This window comes from Peromyscus californicus, unplaced genomic scaffold (genome assembly GCF_007827085.1).
Source record: "Peromyscus californicus insignis strain IS unplaced genomic scaffold, ASM782708v3 Scaffold_13__1_contigs__length_99412109, whole genome shotgun sequence".
In the NCBI taxonomy this organism is placed as follows: domain Eukaryota; kingdom Metazoa; phylum Chordata; class Mammalia; order Rodentia; family Cricetidae; genus Peromyscus; species Peromyscus californicus.
Genome location: NW_026294424.1, coordinates 97,695,036 through 97,717,696, shown reverse-complemented (window position 1 = coordinate 97,717,696; position 22,661 = coordinate 97,695,036). Strand labels below are relative to the sequence as shown.

General features: G+C 45.7%; 1 protein-coding gene across 1 annotated transcript in view; it reads left to right on the top strand.

Moving 5' to 3' along the window:
* The window catches only part of Tgfbr3 (transforming growth factor beta receptor 3), a 186,426-nt gene that overhangs the window by 1,220 nt on the left and 162,545 nt on the right, over positions 1–22,661 (top strand). Inside the window, exon 2 of the mRNA XM_052735668.1 lies at positions 20,153–20,329. Within this exon, the coding sequence (XP_052591628.1) occupies positions 20,266–20,329 (64 nt within the window). The 5' untranslated portion in view covers positions 20,153–20,265. The remainder of the gene's footprint in view (positions 1–20,152; positions 20,330–22,661) is intronic.

Here is a 22,661-nt window from a genome sequence, read left to right as displayed (position 1 = left end):
AAACATATCGGGATCCTTTAATATCCCCGGAATGGGCCTTTAGACTGTAGTCGGTTACTTCAGGGAGAACTCAGCTGGTTCTTTTTTTTGGGGGGGGGTAATAAAACGGGAGTTGTATTGGTCCCCTACGGTGTGTCTGATAATGTCTCCACGGCAGCAGTCGGACTTAAGTACCACCCCGACTCTGGTTAAAATTTTGTGATTTTAGTAGACCCATTTTACAGATTGCGTGCTAGACTCTAGCAGCTAGAGACTAAGTCACTTGCCCAAGGTCATACATAGCTTTCTGTTAGTTTTAACCCAAGAGCTGCCTTGGTCATGGCGGAAAGCGCCAAGTATGGTAAGTTCCATGGATAGTAAGTCCTTGGCCCTCTGTCTTGCCCAGCTTCCTGTTTGAGTTGAATGCATCTTTTGAAACACAGACTAATTATCTGTGATTAATTTAAGTGATCATACACGTACTTTGCAGGGGCCAAAGCCCAGCTCCCCTGAGCCTGGCTCCAAATAATTATAAATAGAACTCTGACTTGTGTTAATCTCCAGTCTTCATTACATTTATTAATCCACCAGACGTTGTTGATCAAGGCCACTAGGCTTCCTTAGGAAACAGCTTGAGGTTGGCGCAGGAGGTAGGGAAATAATTCTTACCCCCTGAAGGGCTATTAAAGAGGACTTGATTTCATGCCATTGTGTCAGCGAGAGGATGTTGCTCTGTTTCTTGATGTTCTCTGCTTTTGGCTTGAATTCTGCATTGTTTAGCGTTTCAAGGCTCCAGCATACTTTTTACTCTTGACATTGTTGTCAACTTTAAAAGTTCCTATTGTGATGGAATATGACCGCCCCACACCAGCTTTGGGTAACTGTTGGGTAAGATATATACATTAAAAAGAAATAAATAAAGTCATCAACTGAGTTTTGAACCCCAGCACTTCAAAAGGCCAATCCCCCTGGGAAATTCATTGTTATTTTCAACATTCGCCAGTAGGGGGAGCACACCACTCTTATTGATGTCCTGCAGGCACCTGAACCTGTTGGTGCTTATGTCGCATATATTTCAGAAAGGGAAAATGTTGTAGCCTTATCTAGCAAAATAATTAAGTTGCTTTCTGAGTTTTCTGCGGAGGAATGGGTTTAATTTCAACTGGTTAAAAGCAGGATGGCCCTGAGCTCAGGGCCTGAATGTTAATGTAAATCCAGAACTTATGGTGACTTGTAGGGTCTCTTTTTTCTTCCATTTTGCTTTCCTTGAGATGTCTGTCTGTACAATTTCATGTTGTTTGAATAATATTTCAGGTTATTTAGGAAAACTGGCAATCCAAAGAGATCCATTTGTGAATCCTTTTGTAATGACCCCCATTTGCCTCATGTATAAAACATGAACTCATTCTTGGGAGGCTGATGAATTCAGTGCATCATCCTCATCTTTCATTAACACCTTCCAACTTCGAGATAGTAAGAGCTCATTATCCCATGTTCCTTTACACAGCTGTGCATTCTCTAGGCATGTATGTTTCAATGCAGGTTGAGTTCCCTCAGCAACAGTGCTTGGGGGTAAAAGGACTCTGGATGTTAGACTTTGGAATGTCCGCACATACATAATGATCTCTTGGGAGAGGTGACCCAAGTCTGAGCATAATTTGGGTGTCATATTTGTGCTGAGAAAGTTTTGGATTTTGGAACATTTTGGATGTTGGGTTTTTGGATCAGGATGCTCAACCTGTGTGTCAGTAGTTCAAAGTCTTATCCTATCTAAGTACGGGTGTGTTTAGGCAATTATGTCTGTACATACGCTTACAAAACATTTAAGAATCAACTTGCTTGTAAATCAGTCAAACCGAATTTTTTGTATTATAGGTGTTCTGTCTTTGTAGTTCTATTGGCAGGTTTTGTTTCTTGTGTGCCTTGTATTAGAGGTTTAACTTTATATTAACTGTTAGGGTCAAAGGGATCCTATTTTAAATCACTTCTAAGTCTCAGTCTGTATTTAACGTTACAGACTAGCACTTATTCAGGATCTCCTTTAGGCTTCCATTCTTTGATCTAGTTTACAAACGTTTATCAGCCCCTGCTCTCTAATCAGACCGTTTCCGGGCTTTGGAGTTCGGTAAATTAGGATAGCATCTTCTGATAGCATGAGGTCACAGTGGTTTAAGGATGCCAAGGCCTTCTCACAGAGAGCAGTTAATGGGCAAAACTAGTTTGTTGGAAGGAAACTGTCATCTTCTTTTTAAGACTCAAAGGAATTAATCTTTTCCTTTTGCATACAAACTTAACTTATAAGAATCTGCCTGCCTAGAAGCGAAGGGAAGTCCTTGTGGGGTCACTTCCGGCTTCTTTTAGTTCTCGAGTGGTCTTCAAATTCCGGGAGTCATGAATCTAGGAAAGGTTCTGGTTTTATATTTTACACCCAAGGACAGAACAGTAGGATTTAGAGCGTGACAGGTAAGTGGTAATGTTCCTATAGCACACCCCGCCACCCCAGCCTCCCCCTCCATGTTTTGTTGTTCTGAATTAGCCTTGCTCTTCATAAGTCATGAAATTTCTTTTTGGATGTGTGTGTGTGTGTGTGTGCCCCCATGTATGTATGTGAATCCTGTGCATTCCTGGCTGCCCTCCCTCAGATGCCAGAAGAGGGTGTTGTATGCCCTGGAACTACAGACATTTGTGAGCTGTCGTGTGGTGGGGACGGAACGGTGTCCTCTGAAGCAGCTTGTGCTATGAGGGCCCTGCTCCAGCCCCTTTACAGCTCATTTTGAAGTGTGTATTTTCTATATTCTCATTGCTACTGGATGGAAAACTATGATGGTTACATTATTGGTTAATAGAGGACAGCTTTTCCTCCCAGGCACTGTTTTTTTTTGTTTTTTTTTTTTTTGTTTTTTTTTTTTTTTTTGGTTTTTCAAGACAGGGTTTCTCTGTGTAGCTTTGCGCCTTTCCTGGAACTCGCTTTGGAGACCAGGCTGGCCTCGAACTCACAGAGATCCGCCTGGCTCTGCCTCCCGAGTGCTGGGATTAAAGGTGTGCGCCACCACCGCCCGGCTCCAGGCACTGTTTTTAATAAAGATTTTAGTAGCTATTTCAGTCAGTTTCTTATTTCCTTATACTTTCAAACACTGATTTTTTTTCACATTCAAAAACCTTAACTATTTTTTTGAAGTCCACATGACTGGTTAGGTTCATGTTTTTAGAGATCTTTAACTCAAAAGTAATTTTTCACTTTCCTTAGGAGTGTGGACAGTTAAGAATATGAGAACGAGTCTAGGTTATGTGAAAAACAATTACTGTTACCATTGTTATTATTATGTTGAGGTGCTGGGGTCTGGGGCCTTATGCGTTTGAGGCAAGCACTCTGCGCTGCGTCCCTACCCACAAAGTCAAGGAGCATCAGTGAGTGACAGCTTCCCGGGAGAGTCCCTGTCAGAGGAAGGAGTGCAGCCCATGGCGGCGAGTTCTCTGGTTTCCCTGTCTTCAGACCTACGTGTGAAATGATAGCAGTGCTTCTTTGTAGCATTTTGTAAAAACAAACTCTTGTTCATTTGTTCAGTTTCTAGTCAGGCTGACGTAAACCAACCACTTGGAAAAACTGTGCAAAAAGTATCCCGGTCCATTTTCTGGGCTCTGTCTATCTCAAGACTTCTCGTCTTTACAGCATTTGGAATGGCACGTTTCCTTAAGTGACTTGTTTGCTCTGTTTATAAAGTTCTTGCTGAAGACTCAGCATGGATTCCCAAGCACACTCCCTCTCCACCTTAGGGACCAGTTATTTGGATCTCCAGCTCTTTCAACCAAGAGTGTAATTTTTTGGTTTTGATGCAGTATTCATATAAATCCTGCCTGAGGCTACTCTTGTTTGGACCTTGTTCTACGTTTTTCTCCTTCATTTCTTCAGGTTAAAGATGGAGGCTTAAATAGGCTAACAACTAGCTATGAGGTGTGGAGACTGTATTTAAGAAGAGCCTGGAATAGAGCCCCAGAACCAGGTCTTTAGGCTGTCCTGCTGCATCTGCTGATGAGAATTATCATATGGTGTGTGTGTGTGTGTGTGTGTGTGTGTGTGTGTGTGTGTGTGTGTGGTCTGCTGTTTGTATCAGCAATTCCTTTGTGTTGACACAGTTCCTTTGTGTTAGCCAGGCTTGGTGGTGTACGTCTATAACCCCAGCCCTTGTGAGGTAGAAGCAGGAGAATCAGTTCAAGATCAACTTAAGATCCACAATGAGTTTGAGGCCAGCTAGTTACCTAGACCCTGTCTCAAAAAACAAAAACCCAAACAAACAAACAAATTTTCCCCCAAACAAAAACAAAAGTCAAAAACTTCCAGCCGGGCGGTGGTGGCGCACGCCTTTAATCCCAGCACTCGGGAGGCAGAGCCGGGCGGATCTCTGTGAGTTCGAGGCCAGCCTGGGCTACCAAGTGAGTTCCAGGAAAGGCACAAAGCTACACAGAGAAACCCTGTCTCAAAAAAAAAAAAAAATAAAAAAATAAAAAAAATAAAAACTTCTCCCAAATTTGGGAAAAGGACTCTAGAGTAATGTGTAAAGATGGGCAAGTTTCATTTTTATTTCGAATTTTATGTCAAAATGTCACCAGAATAATCACCTAGATTAAATCAGAAATACTGGATTTCTTTTTAAGACTTTAAGAAAAGATAATAAAGGAATGTCTATTTCCCCTGCCTCTTGGGAGTCAGAGGGACTCTGAGTGAGGAGGGCCTGCAGAGCTGGGTACTGTTTACACTGAGAGCGACACCTGTTTTTCTGTCCCTCCAAACATAATTCATTTCTCTGGTATATGTCGAAGGTCAGGCTTTTGTATAAAATTACAGAAGGACCATTTGTGAAGGGAGTCCTTGGACCGTTCTTGTCGATCAGATTGTCCTGGGAGCTGAAATGCATGTTCCACCAAATGGCCGGTGTGGAGGGTCTGGCAGAAGGTTGGATTTCCTTCTTCCTGCTTTAGCTTTTTTTATGGAGACTTGATGAATAGTGAGCTCCATTTGGTGTAAAGAGTCCCTCTGGACTGAGTCACCCTGTTAGCATCTTTAGCAATTTATGTGTTTTGACAGTATAATGTTGGCCCTTGGATACGACACCATGCTGGTGGCTGTTTGCAAATTTCACTTCATAATTATCTAACTGTGCAATAATTACCGGAGCAGAATATGACTTTTTTTCCCCTCCTTTCACATTGGGAAGGTTATTTGAGGTTAGACACTTTGAAACAAAGCCTAAATAAATATCATTGTGCAATCCTCACTCTGTTATTGGGAGTTATCTCTTTTGTGGCTTTTATTCTTTTAAAACAAAACACATTCAAACACAAAGCCTTCTTAGTATCCAGAAAGGGCATGTGCCTCTGTCTCCTGCATGACTTTGTACAGTGGGCTGACAAATTCAGTTTGACTAGGAGGGAAAGCACCACTGAGTCATCATGTGTGATGAGCATCAGTGCAGTATCAGGTCTTCCCTGTGTGGGGGAAGTTTCTCATCTTCTGAATGGGCTTCTTGACTGTCTTGGGTCTACCTGGTTCTGCCAAGGCCTTTCTGGCCAGATGTTCCTCTTCATTTTTCTTTCCTCCTTTCTTTGTTTTAGTTTTATGACTTTAGAGAGAGGATTATATGTCCTATACTCTTAACATGCCATATGAACTATGAATAACTATGAGTAACTGCCCGTTATGGGAAGAGACGGCGGCGGCCCTGTCTTGGTTTCTAATCCTTCCTACTCTTTATTAACTACAGTTGCAGCCGGGACATTGGATTCATGGTATTTTCCACAGTAGCCCAGGAAGGATGGACCTATGTGCTGTATTTCAGTTTGTGGCATCTGTGTTTCCTTTGTTAGAGTGTCTGTTCACAGTTTTAGTTTTATGCAGTGTGTGGGCTTAAAGAAAGAGATTTCCTTTAGAAGGAGTTCTGCTAAGTTCTTGAAAACGCCTCCAGAAAGTGTCTCAGGTAGATAACCATGCTGAATAGGGTTCGAGGGGGGGCTAGCTGAACTCAAAGCAGGGTTCTTTGGAATTTAACTGGCCTGGGAGGCTGGGAAAGGGAGTGGTGTCTCTCCTATGGGAGAACTGGAGAAAGCTTTGCCCTTGTGTCACAGGATGTGACTGATAGTAAGTCTCAGGAGGTGTGCAGTCAGGAGCTGCAAGGTTTGCTAAGGTTGAGGCTGCAGCGGGCAACTCTCAGGATCCCAAAGATGATACTGTTCTCCAAAAGCCAGTCTGGCTGCAATTATGTAACACATGCACGCACGCACAAGCACGCACATGCACACATGCAGAAATGGTTATCTGTTAGTGGGGCTGCCATTTTGCAGTGGGAAAGGACAAAGGAGCATTGCCACCTGCCTTAAGGAATCCGCTGGGTTTTCTGTTGGCTTTCAGATGCCCCTCAAGTGCTCTGTATCAGAAATTAGAAACAATTTTAGGATCGATTTTTGGTTCCTGTTTTTCTCAAAGAACAGAAGAGCAAGCAGCTAGGCAGCTTTCAGTGGTACTAAGGGGCCAGGGGCTCTGGGACCCAGCTGGTGTGTTTGGTGAAGTTTTTACCTGTCTTTACAGTGCCAGAGTAGGGTACAAGGTACCCCAGTGTTTCCTCATGCTTTCCCTATGCTTTCCTGTGTCTAGGCTCAGCGGTATTCTAGAAGCTGGGGGAGGAAATGTAGGGTCTAAGAGTGAGAAGATGATGGAGGAAAGATGTGTAAGTAGCTGGGTGATGTATATGAGCACATCGTCTTTCACACTGGGCAGAAGCACCTCGCTTTCTTTCGTTCTGAACACGGGGTCTCACGTTTCTCAGGCTGGCCCAACAGTGTAGCAGAGGATGACTAGGTGTTGGGGTTACAGGTGTGTGCCACCATGCTTGGTTTATGCAGTGCTGGGGCTTGAACCCAGGGCTTTGTTTGTGTTAGGCAAGTACTCTACCAACTGAGCTACAACCCAAGCCCAGCTGCTAGCCTTTTTGAAGTGCCTGCTGCTGGCTGCTAGGATTCGTGGATTCAAGAGACCCTAGTGGCTGAGACACCTCCTTTCTATTCCAGTAGGTCACACCCAGATGTTCCTCATCGTATCACCTTCCCAACCTGCTGCTTGATTCTGCTCTTCTCTCCATGTTCCATTCCTGTGGTTTTCTCAGAACTAGCTCTCCTGTCTTCTCTGAGTCCCTGACCGACCTTTCTGCAGGCTTCCCTTTCAGTATCGAGTCCCCATGTGCTGGCATCGGTGTTAACCATTTTCTGTTGCTACAACAGAATTGCTAAGAGTGGGGGATTTATAGAGGATGAAGGTTTGCTCAGTACGTGCTTCTGAGGGCTGGGAGAGGCACGTGCTGCTGGAGGGCTCTGCAGCGTCCCCAGATAGCTCAAGGGGAAACAGTACCCAGCACAGGTGTCTCTCCATGTAAAGCTGCAGCCAGGATCCACGCCCTAGCTTTACAACCTCACGTTATTGCCTTCTCACAGTGGCCCAACGTCCCATCACCATAGTTGGATGAGTTCTGTTCTCTTGATCCTTCATAATGGGGATTAAATTTCAGTGTAAGTTTGGGTGGGATATCTGAACTGTTAGCTCCTTTCTCGTCCCTTCCTTCTTCTTCTCAGTTTAATTTAGTTGTTCTTATTCCCATGCTCAATGGCCGTGTCTGTTCTTAAACTTCTAGTTCTCTATGTTAGACTCATATTCACTGCAGCCTGTAGGTAGGTAGTCTCATGTGGTTCAGACAGGTCTTCCTATTAAATGAAGTCCACCTTCTAGTGCACCATACTGTTCTGTGACCCACGGTTTTCTCTTCTTTACTTTTCATGTCAGTAATGGCACCAGAAACCAAGCTAGGCATCTCTGTCATGCTTCTATTTCCCCTTTTCGTGGATGTGATCTTAACTCAGCAGATCTGCAGATAGCATTCTCTCCTCCATTCCCAGGTCTTTCCTGGGCTATTCCCACCATCATCTAGCGATTTTCGTGTCTCCTGCATCGTACTGTCCCTGGGATTCTGTTCTCCTGAGCCTGGGCTGTCTGGTTAGTAACTTCTAGCCACTTCTCGGCCTCCCCACCCTGCTTTGCTTACACTTCACTGTATTTGGCCATCATCCATGCGTGCTCACATCCAGCATGCCCGCCTCTCCTTTCTGGGCTCTTCTGCAGCAGTTCAGCGGTTCCTCTTGGAGGTGGCTTCTCTCGATAGCTTACCGGGACCTTTTATTCCTTTGGCTTTTCTTCCTGTGGGCTTTCCCGGATCAAAGTTGAGATTTTCAGTCATTTCTTCATCACTCTAACAAATACCTGAGACCATCAACTGAGAGAGGAAAGGTTCTGGGCTCACAGTTTGGAGGGCCTCATTCAGAACTGGCCCTGTTGTTTGGGCCTGTGGCCAGGCAGCCCACATGGTGGGAAGTAGGACAGAGCAAAATGACTCACCTCATGTCTAGGCAAGAAAAAAAGGCTGGGGTCTCACCCCCTGTCCAGGGGCCTGCCCTCAAGGCCTAAAGGCCTCTCGCTAGGCCCCGCCTCCTGGAGGTTTTACCACTCCTCATGGTGCTCCATGGGGAGCCAAGCCTTTAATAAATGGGCCTTTTGGGGAACGTTCTGTTCTTCCAAGTAGCTGAAGCTCACTTCCTGTGGGTCCTTAGTCAAAACAGAGAAACAAGCGAAAGACTCACAGGAATGCTTCTTTCTTCCGTCTCCGCTTTTACCTTCTCTTCTTAGCATTTATCTCCACCGAATATGCAGTTGTGTGTCCTGCTTATGCTCTGTCTCCAGGCCTCCTAGGGCAGGATCCGCACATTTTGTTACCTGTTGTATTCCTGTATCAGAAGCAGTGGTTGGTGTGGAGCAAGCCCTTCAGAACTATGGTGTTTGTTGAGTGAATAAGTTAACTAGGGGAAGCAGGCTGTTGGCATTTTGGGTAGCTCCAGTTCAGCATACACTCAGCTATCTGTTCTGCTGGGAGATGGAGCCTCAGCAGAGTATTCACAGCCCCACTGAAGACACCTTGGGCTGGAACACTGTGGTTTGGGGAGATTCCCAGTTCGTTCCGGCAGGCACAGGCTTGTGGTTGCCCTTTGACCCATCCTGCTAAAAAGATGAAAAATAAACACAGCGGCAGAGGAAGGGGCTTGGGGCGAGGGTGGGCAGAGCCAAAGGCAGAGCTTCGTGTGGCCCTGACATCCTCTTTTGGCTCTGAGCTCATCCTGTTGGCAGTTCACTGAACCCTCCAGATTTGCCCTGCTTAGGGCCTGTGCTGCGACGGCCTGGAGACTGCCAGGCCTCATGTCTCCTGGGTGTTCTTTTATTTTTCTTCTTTTGTTCTATTTTCTTTGAAAAGAAATGTTGCACTTCAGGCAAGAAGGGCATAGGAGGAAATTAAATTACCAGCTTTATTATTATTATTTGAGATGGTCTCATGTAGTCCAGGCTGGACTCAAACTCAAGACCCTCCTGCATCTCCTTCTTGCATACTGGGATTATAGGCGTGCACCATTATACCCAGTTTTTACCATCTTCATAATTTTTTTAAAGATTATTTTTTATTATGTTTTATTTATGTGTGCATGCATGTGCACATGTGTGTGTGGGGGGCATGGTCAGAAAACAACTTTGTAGAAGTTGATTTTCTCCTTCTATCAAGGGGGCCCTGGGGTCAACTCAGGTTGTCAGGCTAGGCAGGAAGCATCCTTCCCACTGAGCATCTCACCTGTCCCCATCTTTAATTTGAAGTGAAATTCTGACCCTTCTCAGATTGGTGGACTGTGCCTGAGGCTACTGCTTGCTTCTGTCTGTGCTGCTAGTGAGGCGTGGAGACTGCAGGGACCACCCAGCAACACCACAGTAACTTACACCTAAGGCCCAGGAACTTCTATTCTGAAAGGTCAGGTTTGGGCGGCCCAGGATATGTGGGTCAGAATGTGGCCAAAGTCATTTGTCTCCTTTGTCTATTGAGATAACATCGATTTGGTCCCCACAGGGCTCTCCTCCTCATGACAGGAAGTTCAAGGCTTTGGAGGAAGTCACTGGCCACCATAAGGCCAGCAGTGTGATTTAACCCCGGGAATAAAGATGATCAGATTAGAAATAAACTGATATATGATATCATATACATCAATATATTTCATATCATATATGATAGGAAATAAAACGATAGTGCTACTAGTGAGTAGTTGAAAGGGTCCTGGGCACCATTTCCTAACCCTAACCCTGGCTCTAGCCCTAACCCTTTCTAGGTATTATGTACTTAAATTTTATTTATTTACTTATTTCCTCATAACAGCCCTGGGAGGGAGGTTATAAGGAAATAAGTAAATAAATAAAATAAATAAATAATCATCACCCATATTTACAGGTCAGGATTGGGGGTTTAAGGAAGCTGAACCCTGGTCACCAGGGGTGGAGGGGACCACATGTCCTGCTACACTGTACTGTGGTCTGCTTCAGGAACACATGGGTGGTCTCACTTCAGGGCCTTTGCATCTGCTACTCCCGCCACCTGGCATGCTTTTCCTTGTCACAGTGTTTTTCTGTCCTCTGCTTAAATGTCACCTCACCTGGGAGGTCTTCCCTGACCTGTCTAAAACAAACTCAGCACGTCTCTAACCTGCTCTGGTTTCCTTTCATAGACATTGTTTCCTGTTCCCCACTGGAAGGTAGATTCCTTGACAACAAGGAGGAGTTTACATCACTAACGGGTGTTTAGCTCCTGGAGCCAGTGTCCAACACACCATAGTTACTTCTAAATGTTTGTTGAGCTCATGAATGAGGCAACATGTAACTACTTTACCATGCTGATTTCAAAACAAAGTAACCTGTCCCTGAGCTAATGAATGAAGCAACACGTAGCTACTTTGCTATGCTGATTTCAAAACAAAGTAACCTGTCGCTGTGTCAGCCCACATCAGCTAGGAACTGTCCCTTGTCCCTGACCAATGTCCACAGCGATATAGGGACCTGCATGGCCTTTTCTTTTCTTTTTCTGTTTTTTTCTTAGTTGTTAGCTGTTTCTGGCAGAGCTCCTGTTTATAGTGGCTAAGAGCATGGGCTGTGGAATTAGATAGACTTGGGTTCAAATCCTGGTCCAGGGTTTCTTAGCTGGTGACCTTGGGGTTGCTTAGCAACTTAAAGGAAGCATCCATCTCTGTGGGTGGTTGAGAGAATTGAATGAGAAATTGTGGAACATACAGTAGGTGCTCTGTAGTTAGTCACTGAGATGCTGTATGGGGTCAGAGAAGAAACCCAGGTGCAGGATTCTCATAGGAAAGGGCTAAGGCACACACTTTTGAACAGTCATAGCTGTTAGGAAGCAGTCTGAGAGGAAGTAGAGGGCCAGTCATGGAGCCTTCTGAATTCTTGGTTTGCCTGTCTGTAAGAGACTTGAGTGGGTATGATCCATCTCTAACACTGAGTTGGCTTGAAGTAGGTAACAAGGGACACATGACACAGGGTATCGAGGCTGGTGTTAATCATGCGTGGTTTTTAGAATGAGGAGGGAGGAATGATAGAGTTCTTAGACTTTGAAGGCTAGCATAAAATGGCAGGTTTTAATTTTAAAAAAGCAAATTTGAAATCTGTATCTATCTGTATTTAATAAAAAATAAACAAAATGAGCAGATCTGACAGAAGTTGGATTTAAATGCTTGTGTTGCTGGGAGCAAGCTGCATTTTTGTTCACACAGGTTCTAGACAACAAGTAGTGAGCATAGCGTCCATGTTCTCTCTGCCACTGTCTTGTGAGGTTGCATGTTTTCCTTGGACAGTTGGTTGTCCTGCTAGCCGCTGTACAGTGAGGCGTTTGAAACTTCCCCAAGAATGCATGGGAGCTCGTCTTCTGTGAGGGACTCCGTCAGCTGCCAGTCATGTCATATGATGACGACTGGACAGGGGATATAGAAGAAAAGATTTTTTATTTAATCTATTCATATTAAAGATGAAGAAAGTTAAGGCCCAGAATGCCTTGTTCTTGCCTCCTGCCCTCTTGAGCTTTCTCAGGTTCTTTCTTATATCTACCTCTTGTTTGCCTGCCATTCGTTACTGGAAATGTTCTAACAAGTTCCCGGCCTTCCATAAATTTCCTATTGTAATGTATATTATAGTGTCATTTTCATAGTGCTAATGATCTAGCCCAGGGTCTTAAGCATGTTATAGGACTGGGCCTCACCACTGAGCTATTCTCTTGTGTTGGTTAGTTTTAGTTCAACTTGATACAGACTGGAGTCACCCAGTGTCACAGTCAGTGACTATTGCTGTGAAGAGACACCATGACCAAGGCAAATTTTAGAATCATGTTGGGAGCATGGTGGTACACGTGCTGGAGCAGTAGCTGAGAGCTTTACCCTGATCCACAGGCCAGGAGAGAGATAAAGAGAGAAAGCCTCAAAGTCCACCTCAAAGGTTTCAAAGAAACCTCAAAGTAACACACTTCCTCCAACAGGGCCACGCCTACTCCAACAAGGCCACACCCCCAATCCTTCTAAAATAGTGCCATGCCCTGATGACTAAGCATTCAAATATATGAGACTATGGGGCCCATTCTTATTCAAACCTCCACACCTGGGAAGAACCTCAGGTAAATAACTGCCTCTATCAGATTGGCCTGTGGGCATGTCTGTCTGTGGGGCACTTTCTTGGTTGGCATTGATGTGGAAGGGACCAGCCCACTGAGAGAGGTGCCATCCCTAGGCAGGTAGGCCTGGGTTATGTAAGAGAGCAGGCTGAGGAAGCCATGGAGAGCAGGTCAGTGAGAAGCGTGCCTTCATGGTTTCTGCTTCAAATTCCTGTGTAGAGCTCCTGCCTCGGCTTCCTTCATTGATGGACTGTAACCTGAAAGTCAGATAAACCTTTTCCTCCCTGGGTTGCTGTTAGTCAGGATTTTATCTCAGCAGAAGAAGAACTAGAGCAGCCATTGCTGTCTCAGCTCATCAATGGCTAGTGCTTGCTAGACTCTGGGAGTGGGAACTGCAGGCAAGGATATGCAGTCTGCTGAACCTTGCTGGAATCCTTACAGCCTCGTGACTAAAACCCTCTTGACAGCAGGTTCCTCGTTCTGAATAGATTGGTTTGTTGGCCCTGCCAAGCTGAGTTCTGCAGTTCCCTGCATAAACCTCTGTAGATTTGGGAACCAGCAGTTTGAAGAGGAAAGACGTACAGATCCCTACCTCAGCCATGTCCAGGCAGCAGCTCCTCTCTCTCGGGAACAGCTTTGCAAGCAGTTATGAGGGGTGTTAGGACTGCTATCTTTTCTTGGTTTGAGAAAACATCCCCCTATGTAGCTCTGGCAGGCCTAGGAACTGCAATGTAGCTTTATAATGGCTGGTCTTGAATTGTGACCGTGAAGCAGGCCTAGGAACTACAATGTAGCTTTATAATGGCTGGTCTTGAATTGTGACCATCTTCCCCATCACAGAGGAAGACAAACTAGAGCCTTCTTGAATGCTAGCATTACAGATGGAACCCACCATGCCTGGCTCAAGATTCTTTTGTTTTATTAGTTTACTTATTTATTTTGTGTATGTGTGTAGGCAAGCCGGTAGCAGCCATGTGGAGGTCAGAGGGCACTTTTAGGAGTTGGTTCTCTCATGCTACCTGTGGGATCTGGGGATCAAATTCAGGTCATTAGGCATATGTGCAAGCTCCTCCACCTTTTGAGCTATCTTGCTGACCCAGGACTCATATTTATATTGAAAGCATTTTTAAAATGATTTTATTTTTATTTTTAAGTTATGTGTATGTGCATGTCTCTGTGGGGGTATGTGCTTCTGAGTGAAGGTGCTCATGGAGGCCAGAGGCATAGGATCCTCCAAAGCTGGAGTTACACGTGGTTGTGAGTCACCTGACATGGGTTATGGGAATCAACTCTTCAGCACTTTTCTTTCTTCTTTTCTTTTTATTCTTTTTTTTTTCCAGACAGGGTCTCACTATGTAGCTCTGGTTGGCCTGAAACTCTCCATATAGAGCAGGCTGGCCTCAAACTCACAGAGATCCTCCTGCCTCTGCCTCCCAAGTGCTGGGATTAAAGGTGTGTGGCACCATGCCCAGCCATGATCTTTTGCTGATAGAATTTTGAAATTCTAGGAAATAAAGTCCAATGTCAGGATTAGTAACTTAGGGACTGGAGAGATGGCTTAGCAGTTAAGAGCACCGACTGCTTTTCCAGAGGACCTGAGGTTCAATTCCCAGCACCCACATGGCACCTCACAACTGTCTGTAACTCCAGTTTCAGGGGACCCAGCACCCATGGCAGAACACCAATGCACATTAAATAAAAATAAATAAAATTTAAAAAAAGTTGTTCTTTAAAAAAAAAGAATTAATAACTTGCCATAAATTAGTATCTATATTTTTCACTGACAGTTTGCCTATTAAGGTTGTGGGTGTATTTTAACCATTAAAAACAACTTTCTCAAGTGTGGGTGAAAAGTCAATGTGCCAGTTAGAATTAAACCTGATCTTCTCAGCCTTGGGACATTGCTCCCCATTTTTGCTCTTCTCAGGGTGGTAGGCATTGCTTCCCTTCTGAGCAGACCAGAGACCCCATCTACACAGTCTTCCTGCCAGAGCCGCCTCTCCAGGTGTTCAGGTGGGAGTTGCAGACGGTGTTGTGTCTGGAACACTGACACCAGCCCCAGGTTTGTTGGTGCTGGGTCACCACGGTCTGTGTGGCTAGATCAGGGGCTGGCATTGGAGTGGGATTTGGTAGATTGATGGTTGGCTGTGCCAGGAACCCGTCTCTCATGCAGCAGCTCTTCTTCTGTGCCATTCTGGGCTTTGCCTGTCTGAGGCCATGGGCTCTTCGGCTTGATGGTCATCTTCCTCATTCTCTTCACCAGGTGAGGCTCTATGGGGTCACAAGCCAAGCCTGCAGCTTTGACTCCATATCAGCCTTGGTGCTAGAATGCACTAAGTTTTACCATTAAACACAACATGAGAGAGAGAGAGAGAGAGAGAGAGAGAGAGAGAGAGAAACCCTTCACAGACAAGCCCATGACCACAGGCCAACCCAGTGTGGACAATCCTCCATAAAGACTCTCTTCCCAGGTGATCCTAGGGTGTGTCCGGTTGACAATTAAAACTAACCACCACAAAGAAGAACATTACAGGTCTGACCCTGACGCAGACAGGCTGCGGGGTCCCCTGGAAGAGAGGAGGAGGAAGGGTCCCAAGATGTTGTGTGGAGAACTGACTGCAGGGATATCAGAGGGGGTGAGGTCAGCTGAGATTCTCAGAGCAGGTCAGACACGAAAGGCTGGAAGGCAAACTGAGAACAGAGCCTGTGGCCTTTCCTTTGTGAGGAGCAGTCACAAGGAGCTTGCCTGGGCCCTGGTGTGGCCGGAGGAGCAATGGCCCTGAGCACACAGCATGGACGCCATCATCAGTTATCGTGAGTGGCTCCCTAACGCAGAGAGATTTCATATCCCGAGGACCAGGATTAAGTCCCAAGCTGTGGCTGCCAGTGCTGGCTGGCAGGAATTCCAGGTAAAAACTAAGAGGAAGGGAGGCAGAAGGTACAGGGAGTGCAGGGTGAGCAGAAAGGCTGAGCCTCAGTCTTCCCTACTCACATCAGGCACCCCCAGAGCTCCTGTCCTCCCAGCACTTGAGAAGTGGAAGCAGAAGGATTGTTAGGAGTTCAAGATCATCCTTGGCTTTTCCGGGCGTTCTAAGCCAACAGGAGCTCTAAGGGGACCCCCCTCCTGCCTGGCCCACTCTCTGTCTCTTGACTACAGACACCAGTTTACCTGGACCTGGCACTTTTGGTTTCCTTGGGACCGAATCCCATCCTTTGAAACCCAGGTGCACCTGACTAGACCCGTGGTGGAGAAAGGAGCAGTGTCTTGGTGCTCGAAGTTTTCTGGTTGCTGGCAATGAACTGATAAGGCCCCCATCTTTCTCCCCACCATGTGGCTCAGCCCACAGCCTTGTGGGCCCCTGGTTCCTGGTCCCTAGTCAACCTGAACTCCCACCCCTTGCAGCCCCCACTCAGCCCAGAGCCTCGGGGTTTTCATAATTGGTAAACTGAGGTGGGGAGACTCACCCTGAATTTGGGCAGCACCGTGTGAGCATGAGAAAAGCGACCCGTGCGAGCAGGCATTCATTTAGTCCTCTCGCGTGACTGGCGGTTTCAGGTACACGACCCTTTGACTGTGAAGGACTACAACTTGGAACCACGAGCTAAAATAGACCCTCTGTCCTCTGTGCAGCTTTTTGTCGAAGTATTTATCGTACAGCAGAAGTGAAGTGAGCAAACTCACCCGGCGTCTTTCTGTGCCTGGTGCTTTAGGATGTGGGTCTCCGAAGAGTGCGTCCTCTAGAATTCTCTTCATATTGTGTGATTCCGTATTTGTGACTGTATGCCTGTTTTCCAGATTGTAAACCCCCGAAGTGTAGAAAGCACACCCCTTGTTTGGCCACTGTGTTCCTATTACCTGATGCAGGGCAAACAGTACATCAAGATCTGTCGACAGAAAAAAGACACTCGAGAAATTAAACGTCTTACTCCAAGAAGCAGATGACATGGCTTTGATTTGGCCAAACTAAACCCCACAAAGCAGAGGTGTGGCTCCTTTTCACGTTGTCACACCCTTGGCACCTTGACCGGTTTGCCTGGCACACGGTGGCTGTAAATATTTGCTAAACATCGACTATGCTTAGATAGATTCCAGAGATTTCTCATCCAGATCCACGCCCTCTCTGGGAACTGGAATGATCCAGTGTCTCTGTGTGGAGGGAGGTTTGACAGGAGCCGCTGTGAGGCTGCGTTCATCTGTGTACCAGTCTAAAGGGTACCCAGGTGTTACCAGACCGCAGGGACTGCTCTGTGCCCCCTTCCCCAGCTGCTGCTCTATCCACTGATGCTGCAGTCCACACTGCTGTTTCTGGACAGTGCATTGAGTAGCAGTCAAAACAGTTCTGCCTGCTTTATTAAACTGTTTTCAAACTCAACTCTGTATTTATCAAAAAAATAAATCACCTAGTTGACTAAGTAGAAACATTTTAAAAGTGTGTGTGTGTGTGTGTGTGTGTGTGTGTGTGTGTGTGTGTGCGCGCGCGCGCTCATGACCATGGTCATGGGTGTGCTGTGACACTCAAGTGGAAGATTAGATGACAATTTTCATGAATCAGCTCTCCTCTCACTGAGGGTTCCGGGGATTGACCTTGAGTTTCTTGACCCTTCTGCCTCTGGAGTGTTGTGATTTCAGGCATGAACCACCATGCCCGCTGTGTGTGTTACTGTGGATGGAGTGTAGGACGTTATGTGTAGTGGACAAGCATTCTACCAACTGAGTAACGTCCCATGGCACCCATGACAGTTTTTATTCCACTCACTAACTCAGTCTCATGGCTCAATCCCTGGGACCCACGGTAGAAGAGCACCAAGTCCTGAAAGTGTCCTCTGCTGCATGAGTGAGTGCTGTATCAGGTGTGAACCTGTGTACACACAGAGACACACACATAAACACTAATACACACAAACACATATATACACTACACACTCTCACACACACATACTCATACATCACACATACACACAAACTCACACACACCAAACACAGACACAAGACACACAGATACACACCAACACTCACAAATACATATATACACCACACAGTCACACACACACACACACACACACACACACACACACACTCCTCAGCCCAGAGCAGGGTTTTTCTGAGCAGCTCCTTTCAAACCTGGGTTTCAAACCACACTGTTGTCAAGGATTCGGTTGAGGAGGTTTTCCCCAGCTAATCCCTGTATTTACCCACGTGCTTTGCTGGATCCCAGGAATGTGCAGCAGCCAGCTCAGATGAATGGCCTCTGAAGTAAACACAGCACACTCTGAGATCAACAGACTTAGCGGCACATTCTTCTGTGTTTTTAACCTGGGACTCCCTCTCCCTATTTTCTTCTGTTCGGTTGAGGTGCTAACCACTCTCCTTCCCTCTCAGTGGAGCACACCGCTTTGAAGCGTTGAATGGCGAGCAAAGGGATCACTTTCTAGTAGCCTCCACATTGTTCCAGGACCTCCGTGGACCTGTTCATGTATTCATATGGCTCATGTGCCCAAGGAGATTAGATGATGTCAGGGAGGGTCAGCAGCCCCTGGTCTTTGCTAGATGCGGATGACAACCTCACAGAACAGAGGAGCTTGTGTTTTCTGATTTGATCTCAAAGCCTCAACTTTTGGAAGCCTGGCTCCACCCAGCATTCTGCTGAGTGTTGGGTGGAGATCAGCCAGGTGGGCCCCGTGTGATCCCCTACCTACTCTCCTGTGTCCTAGAACTCTGTCACCACACTGGGGAGATTAGACAAAAGCCCTCTGCAGTGTGCTCTCCTTTTGAGCAAGTCCTGCTAGAGGGACTTCATCTCAAAGAAGCTCCCTCCTTGTTCACCACAGCTGTGTGGAGTTCCAACTTGTCTTGGACTTCCTCAGCGATGTCTTGAAATCCGGTATGAACTTGCTGTGGTTTGCCTTTGGGCATCAAACTGTTTAGCTTGGCTCGATTATATAATAGTTATATAATTGCCCAATATTCTTGTCAGCAATTTGCAGTCCGCATTTTTAATAGATCCACTTGCCTTTCTTTCCACGGGTTCCTTCAGAGCTGGTGTAAGCTCCGGGTTAACGCGGGCGCAGATATGGGCAGGGGTGACGTGAGCCCTGTGCCTCCTGTGGCCATTTGCTCCATAAAAATCCTCGTGTCAGCCATCTTCTGGGTGCTTCTTATGGATTTTGCTTTATTAAAATTGCTGTTAGTATTTGTTGAAATGTATCCTTTGAGAGAAATTTTTTCTTTATTAATTAACTCATCTAGGAAATCTAGTTTTTCAAAGAGGAAAAACTGAGATGAAGTCTCTTTGTTATCCAGTTCCTAAGTTAAGAAATATTTCCATTTATCTGATGCATCGTGGAATAATGGTGATAATGTGAGGCTTTAAGGGGGAGTTGAAGTCAGTTCCGCGGCTTTTCAATCAGTTTTCTGACTTAGCATCGTGCCGCTCACTAGGCCTTTATCTCAGCTTCACTGGTCACTTTTCTCTCAGTGGTCCTGCTCTTGACCTTAGGTTCTCCCCGATGCAATAAACAAAACTGGCTGGGAAGTAGCTAAGAATTACGTAAATGATCACACCCTGATCTTTTCAGTTTATCAGGGAGAAGACATTAAAGAGAATGGAGCAGTGATCAAAGTAGCTAACATTGATTGATTGCTTATAATCTGTGAGCCACTTTTCTAAGGTGATGCTTGCTCGATGTCTCTGTGTCTCTGTTTCTGTCTCTCTCTGTCTCTGTCTCTGTCTCTCTCTCAAACTAAAAAACGAATCCCCCAAAACATACATATAAAAATCACAAAATTCAACTTGGGCATGATGGCACACACCTTTTAATTCCAGAACTTAGGAGGCAGAGGCTGGTGAATCTCTGTGAGTTTGTGGCCCAGCCTGTTTTTTATAACTGCCCAGACTACACAGTGAGACCTTGTCTCAATCAAATAACACATACACACACACACACACACACACACACACACACACACACACGCGCACACACACACACGCATGCACGTACGCACGCACACACACATGCACACACACACACGCACATGCACACACATACACACACACCCTTGCACACACATACACACACACACACACACACACCACAAAAGCAACGATAATAAAGCCCCAGCAGAGCTCTAGACAGAGCAGGCACTCCGAGCTGCATGTCCAGTGTCACTGACTGCTCCAGTTGTGCGGTGTAACTGCTGCTGTGACAGGTGACCCGGCGTGTCTGTGAAGATCTACTTGAGTGTGCTGGTACATACATGCCTGTGATGCTAGCCATTGAGAGAGGCTGAAACAGGAGGGACTTTTGAACCCAAGAGTGCTGGGCTAACCTGGGAAACATAGACTCTCTCAAACAATCCCCTTCAACTCCCCAAATATTTAGCATGTCAAGAATAAGCATGTCACTTTCAAAACTATTTTCTGTGAAAGTCCTTGTTAAACAGTTACCATCCCCACCCTAATTTGCCTGAGTGCTGTCCTGGTATTTTTCATGACAAATTGTTTCTCTTTAGTACTTTTCAGAAAGTCTCCATTTAACTTTTAACATTTAATGTGTGCTCATTTGTAAAATTTCAACAATTAACTGAAATTTGTTTATTTTTATAGGCAATTTGAAACTTGCAGAGAGGGATTTTAAGGCCGCTTCTGACTTGCTAAGTTCACCTTCGAGCTGAAAAACCAAAAGCTGCCGTGACTGGAGGGGACCCCCTTTTGGAGAAATGGCAGCGACAGCCCATCACGTGATCGCCATGCTTGCCCTGACGAGCTGGTTGGCTGCTGCAGGTAATGCTCGTTTTGAATCGCATGCTTGAATGCCTGTTTTCTTTCCCTACTCAGTCTCTTTGGTTAGAAATATTTAGGCCATGTTATCTTGTTGTAAAATATGAATATTTATGTTATTTAGGCAAATAAAATATTTGACTAGCATCCAGATACGGAATGTGTTTGCCTATGTTGTAGCTTACCTGACTGGGGCTAGACATTCTAATGTCATGACATGGAGACCCAGCTAGCCTCTGCTGAGGCAGGCAGACAGAGCCCCAGTTGACTTTGTTACATGCATAGATAATGGCAAAATAAGAATTCTGTGGTTCTTTTTATTCTTTTCAAAGAATTGTCTTGTAAAACAAATCGATCTTCTATATAGCGGTAGCACTCCTATCAATGAGATTTGGGGGAGGGAGCATTTAGTTTCAGCTGTTTCAGATACGTTAATAAGAACTCCTTAAGAAGTGGAGAGAGGTCTGAGAGGTGGCTTGGAGTGCTTGTCTTGCCCGTGTGAGGCCCACAGTGCCATCTCCAGTGCTGGAGGTGGAAAAAAGTGGCGTGGAGAGTAGTAGTACTTTGTGTTTCCCAGAGACCGTCAGAGTATAAGGGTGGAGCTTGGGGGACCAAATGACTGCGCTAGGAATATCATCCTGCATGCCAGCATCGTAGTGTCTCATGTCAAGGCCGTGTGACAAATTCGGAAGGTTAATTTGCTCCATTTGTCATCATTTGCTCAGTTATGTTCTGCAGTGAGCTGTACAAAAGCAATTCATTGGCTCAGTTCTGGAAACTGGCAGTTCTCAACAAGAACAGCGCTGACTTAAATATGTCCTACAGCCAGCCTCTGGGCTAAATGATTGGAGTATATAAAAATGAGTAAGAACGTTTTAATTTAATAAGCTCATGTAATCAAAACTCTGAGGTGTAATTATTTGTGACATTTTGTCGGAGATAAAGTGAGAGATGGAGACACATAGTTCATCTACACAGAGTTGTGTAGCTGGGGGATGGAGGATCCAGATATTACATTTTACATCTTGTGTGGTGGATGCAAGATAGCATCTGATCACAGAGGCTTTGCAGACAGACGGGGGCTGTTTGCAGACAGACTGTGGGAAGGCCAGTTGGCATAAATTGACGTGTAAGACTGGGGATCAGAATGCCCCCTCCCCCACCATTGCAAACATTTTGAAAGAGGGTTGTTAGTTTGGGTTGTTTTTATTTTAAATACCGGTGTATGAACCTGAACTGTCCATTCTGTTAGTGTGAGTCGCTGTCAGCAGTTTCATTTTGTGTCATTATGGGAGAGCTATTTGCCTTTCAGTGTGCGCATTAAAATGGACCTTTCCTTTCCTTTCCTTTCTTTCTTTTTTGTTTTTCTTTCTCTTTCTCTTGTTTCTTTGAGACAGGGTCTCTCTATGTAGCACAGGCAGGATTCAAGGTGTATACCGGCATGCCCAGCAAAAATGGATCTTAACGTTAAGATGGATCATGAGGGGGAGGTACAGCACACTTGCCGTGATAAGGTGTGGAACTGCGGCTGGGGTACTGATGGAGGACACACGCCAGACAGAAAGCATGAGTGTTGCTTCAGGGAAAAGTGGGGAGTATGGTAGCTTGTGCAGCCTTGACAGTGTTCATAGTGAATCGGTCTTGCCAAGCCACCAGGGAAGAGAAGCACATACTTAGTCTCAGATATATCCAAAGCCTTGCAGAGGTAGAAAATACAGTAGAACCACAGCTCGTACAGAACCTGGCATGTAAGAGGGGCAGACACAGCTTTTGTTTGCCTGGTGTGTGTGCACGAGTGTGCATGCACATGTATGTGTGTGTGCAGGTCAGAGTGCAGCTTCAGGAGTCACTTCTCAGGCTCTGTGCACTTTTTCCTGAGGCAGGCCTCTCACTGGCCCAGAACTCACCAACTAGGCTAGATGGCTAACCATGTGAGCCTGGGCCTCTCCTCTGACCCTCCTTGATACTGGTGGGTGACAGGTGTGTGCCACCACACTCGGCTTTTTAAAATGTGAGTTCTGTGGACTGGAGCTTGAACTCCGGTCATCAAACTTGGAAAAAGAGCATTTTACTGACTGAGCCCTAACCCCTAAGGGGGCTTTTTAAGTGTAGAAGTTTGTTAATGGTGTCATTTTGTACAACCAGATGGGGCCAAATGAATGGAGGAGAAATAGGTCTCGCCTGTGCTGACACATGGGGGCTCCCTTCTCCACCCTCATAGAGCCCGGACAGACCTCAAGTTCGGTGGTAGCTGAGGATGGCCTTGAACTTCTGACGTCCTTCTTCTGCCTTTAGAGTGCTGGAAATACTGACATGCGTCTCTATGACCAGTTTA